Source organism: Cebus imitator, unplaced genomic scaffold (assembly GCF_001604975.1).
Source record: "Cebus imitator isolate Cc_AM_T3 unplaced genomic scaffold, Cebus_imitator-1.0 Scaffold160, whole genome shotgun sequence".
NCBI lineage: Eukaryota > Metazoa > Chordata > Mammalia > Primates > Cebidae > Cebus > Cebus imitator.
In genome coordinates this window covers 1,358,712-1,365,149 of record NW_016107475.1, presented here as the reverse complement: position 1 = coordinate 1,365,149, position 6,438 = coordinate 1,358,712, and the positions used below count along the sequence as shown (strand labels likewise).

Sequence of the window (6,438 nt, the reverse complement as noted above, 5' to 3'; positions counted from 1 at the left end):
AAAAAAAAAAAAAAAAAAAAGAAAAGAAAAGATTGAGTCAGTTCTTAATAAAACAACCGAGAAAGCGGAACCATCAGCTAAAATATTCATGTGAATTTCTGTAAACTTAATAATCATATCATAAGAAAAATCTATACTTTTTAAGATTATGCATTATATCTTGTAATGAACTATCTTTTGTATACAAAATAAAAATATGCTATCACTAACAGAATGGGAAATTGTAAACATTTTCTTGATTGTGGGTAGGGATAAATTTGGTAATACTTTTTTGACTGGCTTTGCAACCAATTTTTTAAAAAGCCAGGGTTAGTGGTACAAACCTAACGCCCATAGGCTTGTTGGCAAAAGGCTATGGTGAATGTTTATGGTACATTTTTATAAATGTGGCTTTCTTGCCTGTTTTTCAAAATGCAGTTATTACATTTCAGCCTAAATTCTGCCTCTCCTGGTTGTTAAATGATTAGTTCACTAGACATATCCAGAAGCACCAATTATATCCTTAGGCCAAACAAAAGAGATCACCTCACTCCCATTTGGTTGTTCAGGTAATTTACTCAGGTCCCATTATCTGATATCAAAGTCAAGTTTATGAGAGAAAAAATACCACAATGTAAATCCCAGCAGTCTGAAGGTGAATTAAAAAGCTCCCAAATCAGTATTTCTTTCAAATGTTAAATAATTCACTGTAGCATTATAGATACAAACCTCCAGCAAAAGTTACACCTGAACAATTAAGGAAGCAAAAGCTAAACAAATGACTTCAGGGTAGAAAAACAAATTAATGGTTTCTCATAGTACTATACCAAATTACTTTTTCACATTAACAAGTGTGTAAAACACCCAAATACCCCAATGACTTACTAGATGAAGTTTGATTACAGAAAATAGCCTGGATTTACATGCCAGGGTTATTTCCTACATGTAACTATGGATTCTATACACTTGAGTAGAAAGCCCATTTATGTTATTTGGAAAGGTTTCATGTTCACAGTGTACCCCTACTCTTTTCCAAAGTTCTTTTAGTCAAATTGCTTGGATTATAATGATCATCTACCAACATGTTATGTGAAGGACCAAAAGCAATGCAATTGTTTCCCAGAGGCTAGATAAGAACTTAGAAATCACAGTGCACCATGTGCATACAGATTAATTGCCTCTGCTGAGTAGAAAGAGTATATACTTTGAGATAAAAATGGGATTTCAATCCCAATTCTATCACTTTCTAGCTGAAAGATTTCAGATTGGTCTTAATCTGATTATTAGCAACCTCTTCTGTAAAATGGAAATAATTTACTGATGTAACAAATATTTACTGAACATTTACTATGTATCTATGTATCAAGTAATATCTGCAAGGATTATTTTAGGATTAGAGATAATAAAACATAGTAGGGCTCATTATCTGTATGTGTGGTTATCCAAATTACAAGCAGATGACTAATAAGAAAGGGTCGAAGTCAGCAAACTAAAAATGAGTGGAATTCCTAACAGAAAACAGAGGTACATGGGATACAAGGCAATGTGAGGTCCATTTGCTTTCCAGGGAATAACAGATAACTAGTACTCATCTAAATTTTTATATATTTTCTCTAGTTATCTCAACTAAACTTAGCCAAGAGTTTTCTACAAAATTTATAAGGTAAACTTTTTTATATTTTTATTTTTTTTGAGACAGGGTCTCGCTCTTTTGCCCAGGCTGGAATGCAATGGCACAATCTCAACTCACTGCAATCTCTGCCTCCAAGGCTCAAGCAATCCTCCCACCTCAGCCTCCGAATAGCTGAGACTACAAGAATATGCCACCATGTCTGGCTTATTTTTTATTTTTTGTAGAGACAGGGTTGCTCCATGTTGCCCAGGCTGGTCTCGAACTCCTGGACTCACACTATCCATCTGCCTCAGCCTCCCGAAGTGCTGGGATTATGGGCATGAGCCACCAGATCCAGCCTCTAAGGTAAACCTTTGAGGTCTAATTCAACTTGATTTTGGGGAAGGATGTAGATATACTAAAGAGGTGCCAAAGAGTTTTCCATTTAAAAGTTTTTAAAGATATACTTACAAGAAGATGACCTTTTTTGACATATTAATTCAATGGCTAGTCTGACCTATAACTCAACTATATATGTTTTGAAATAGACTAAAAAGATAGAATGGAATCAAGAATAAAGAAACAACCATGAGGTTTGGGGGTAAGATGAGAACTACAATTAGAGCTTCAACTCTCCCCATTACCAGCTGCGTCACCAGAAAAAGCCTCAAAATTTTTCAATCTGTTTTCTTGAGTAAAATAAGCATAACAACTCTTACTTTGGCATTATTATAAGAACCAAATGGAATAGTTGTCATAAAAATTCTTAGTAACCTAAAATAACTAAACAAATTAAACTTACTAGCCATGATTGTGCCACTGAACCTCCTGGGCTCAAGCAATCCTCCTGCGCTCAAGTAATCCTCTTGCTTTAGCCTCCTGAGTAATAGAGACTACAGGCACACACAACAACAATCAACTAATTTTTAAATTTTTTGTAGAGATGAGGGGTCTCACCATGTTGTCCAGGCTGGTCTCAAACTCCTGGCCTCAAGTGATCCACCAGCCTTGGCCCCACAAAGTGCTAAAATTACAGGTGTGAGCCACTGTGCCCGGCCAACAAGGTATCATTTTGAATAGATTGAAAAAATCACAAATCCTGAACTAAGTGACACAGAGGTCTCTACAGAGACACAATGATACATAATAAGGGGAGGGAAAACTGATGATTAGAAAATTTTAAATGCCCAAGGTAGAAATGAAAGTATTTCACACAAATGTATGAAGAAATTTGCCAGAGTTATGTGTAGAGTTGGTCAAGACTATCACTTATTATGAACAAAAATCCATTTTTAACCTTATATTTTAATCTTTGAATCAGAGAATGACAAAGAATTAAATACCTTTGTCCAGTAACAGAAAACACAATGTAGAGAGCAATATCAAAAGACTAATAAATTCTTCTTACCATGAGTAGATCCCACTGACCATGTCATAGTTCTGACATGAAGCATTGCCGCTGCTGGGCCCAGCTGCTTTAGAGATAAGGAGCACCACCAAGCCCCTCAGCTGTAGGCTATTCTGGCTGTCATATACAAGCTCCCTGCCAACATGTAAAGAAGGAAGAGGATTAAAATACCATCACAGGATCATCATAGCTTAGAACTGCTACAAAGATGCCCACACTTCTAAAACTGGACAACGAGACTTACTGAAAAGAAATAGGGCCAGAGGTAAAATTAACGTGAGGATGCCATGAGTTCAGGAAACAATTAGAGAAATCTGTGGCTGGGTTGTTGTTTTTGAGACAGGGTTTTGCTCTGTCACCCATGCTGAGTGCAGTGGCACAATCTCATCTCATTGCAGCCTTGACCTCCTGGGCCTAAGCGTTCCTCTCACCTCAGTCTCTCTAGCAACTGGAACTATAGGCATGCACCACCATGCTCAGTTAATTAAAAAAAAAAATTGTAGAGACAGAGTCTTGCTATGTTGCCCAGGCTGGTCTTGAACTCCTAGACACAAGCAATCTTTCTGCCTTAGCCTCCCAAAGTACTGGGATTATAGGCATGAGCCACCATGCCCAGCCCATTGCTAGTTTTAAAAGTAACAATTTCGCTGGATGCAGTGGCTCACACCTGTAATTCCAGTGCTTTGGAAGGCCAAGGTGGTCAGATGAGCCTAGGCGCTCGAGATCAGCGCGGACAAGATGGTGAAACCCCATTTATACAAAAAAATAGAAAAATAAGCCAGGCATCGTGGCATGTGCCTATAGTCTTGGCTACTCAGGAAGCTGATGTGGGAGACTCGTTTGAGCCCAGAGTTGGGAGGGATGCCAAGGCTGCTTTGTCCCCACAGCCTCCAAACAGAAATTTTTAAAAGGGCCCCTTTTTACCCTGCATTAGTTTCAAAATAAGATAAATCATTACGTTCTCTGCAAAGTAATATCTATAGCTTTCTCTGCTTATATTTTACCCTTAACCAAGTAGGCAATCGTCAGCAAGTTAGAATAGTTTTAACTGATTTTAAAAAAGAAATTCTAATTTCCTAGGAAAAGGAAGTTAAAGTAATACAGTTACATCACAACAAAAACAAATAATCATTAGAAATGTCCCAAATTCTTTACTGTCACATAACAATCTGTTTAAATCCTACGAACCTGAATTTCAAGGAGGTTGGGAGGCATCCTATCCTATTAGGGAACACGAAAATGTAAAATAAGAGCTTTTAAAAAATTTTTTTGGCTTTGAATTACAACTAGATTCTTATTTATGCATTACTTTTGGTGAATCTTTATTCTTCCTTTCTTTTATAATAATATTAAAGAGAAGGTCTGAATTGGCTTTCAATTCTAGAAAAGAAAAAGAGGAAGAGGTGTTGGTTGGGGGAGTGGGGCGGGTGGGGGGAGGGACTGGGCCTGGTCAGAGATGAAGGATATGATACACCAAGAACTCTAAGAGGCGTGCATGCGTGCGTGCGTGTGTGCGTGTGTGTGTGGCTGGGGCCTGGTCAGGATGAAAATATGATACACCAAGAACTTTAAGAGGCAAACCTTGAGACAAGACTGACCAAATCACACTGATATAACAGCTCTGACGACAGTTTTAACAATATCTTCAAACTTCTCAGAGACAGGACTTTTCACATATGATACACACTCCCCCCTCAATAATAATAGCAGCAGCAAACACTTATATTGTGCTTTGTATATTGCTTTCTATATATCGGAAACTGTTCTACACGTTTAACTATATATTCACTAAATTAATTCACAACTCTAAGAGGAAGGGACTACAGTTATCCTGATTTTACAGATGGGGAATGAGTCACACAGAGAGATCAAATACCTTGTGTAAGGTACCATACCTGGTAGGTGGCAGAACCATGACAGAGCCAGGATTTGATCCCAGGCCAATAGGCTCTAGAGTCTACATATACTTTTGAACATTATGCTATGTAGTGACGCTCCATCTGCTTCCTTTGTACAAGACCATTTGTTACATCAAATTAGAACAGTTGGCTTTAGAACCAGACAAGCCAAGGTCTGAAAAAGTCTTCTGTTATACACCAGCTGTGTGTGTGACTCTAAGGCTAGGACCTCTTCTATAAAACGAGGGCAACAGTGTCTACTTTTCATAGTCATTGTATGGAAGACACAACATGGGTCAAGTATATAACACTGTGGAAGCACATGGTCACTGATCAAGTAATCAGCAAATTACATTTTCTTTCCTTGTTACTTTTTTGTGATCTATTTTTTTCTCAACTCCTATATTTTCTTTCTTCTACTCTGTTTCTCCTTGTAACTCTGAAAAAGTCTTCCCAACTCTACTGGCATATATAATCTCCTATGTTATTTACTTTTCTACCTCCCCAAATAACAAAAATTAAAAAATTCTTCCCCCTCCCCAATCATTATTATCATTATCTCAGTGATAATATTGAAACATCCCTTTCAGAATGCATTACTAAAAAGGTCAGGAAAAGAAGCTGTAATGAACTAGATGACAAAAATTAAGGGAGCATTCAGAAAAGCACACCTTCTAGCCATTAATTTTCACATAAGTCAGTGGTTAACAATCTGGAGGATAGACTAACAGCTTCAGTAAATTAAATAACTTGTTTCCAAAACACCATTTCTTTAAATTCACTTCATTAACACTCTTAAAAAAACAGTACTGATATAAGCGGATAATGCCTACAGCTCAAAAATTAGCTCACTACCAAAAGAATATGAAATTTTGCTCCTGAGGGGAAAAAAAACAAACCCATGAGATTTTAAACTTACAGAAATAATATGTTTCATGTAGCCCAGGTCATATTTCATCTGAAACACTCTAATTTTTTCTCAGTGCTTCTCTTAAGGGACCCTGACAAGCTGTAGCATAAACCAGAAAATGGTGAAATCACATACTGGTACATCTATGAATGCTAGCTTAGAAAATGGTAAAGTTAGTGTTCTCAAACTTATTCAGTCAAAAGTGTAGTGAATGCTCACTACATGCCAGGCTTGGTGCTAAGCAAACAGTGGAGAATATGATGAGGAGTACTGGTAAAATGTGGTCTCCCTTGTTGTAGATAGTAGTCTGGATTTAAAAATCACAATAAAGGCCAGGCACAGTGGCTCACACCTGTAATCCCAGCACTTTGGGAGGCTGAGGTGGGCAGATCACAAGGTCGGGAGTTCAAGACCAGCCTAGCCACATGGTGAAACTCCATCTCTACTAAAAATACAAAAATTAGCCAGGTGTGGTGGAGGGTTCCTATAATCTCAGCTTCTTGGGAGGCTGAGGCAGGAGAATCACTTGAACCAGGGAGGCAGAGGTTGCAGCGAGCCGAGATTGTGCCATTGCAACTCCAGCCTGGGTGATACAGCAACACTCTGTCTCAAAAAAAAAAAAACCTTAGTT

At 37.8% G+C, this 6,438-nt stretch overlaps 1 protein-coding gene across 6 annotated transcripts in view; it reads right to left on the bottom strand.

The window, feature by feature from the left end:
* The window catches only part of PDSS2 (decaprenyl diphosphate synthase subunit 2), a 280,873-nt gene that overhangs the window by 168,897 nt on the left and 105,538 nt on the right, over window positions 1-6,438 (bottom strand). For 5 of the 6 annotated variants that reach the window (XM_017543745.2, XM_017543746.2, XM_017543749.2 and 2 more), the window contains exon 2: window positions 3,000-3,134. The exons of the other annotated variant lie outside the window; for it this stretch is intronic. In XM_017543745.2, the coding sequence (XP_017399234.1) occupies window positions 3,000-3,134 (135 nt within the window). The remainder of the gene's footprint in view (window positions 1-2,999; window positions 3,135-6,438) is intronic. 6 annotated transcript variants of the gene reach the window in all.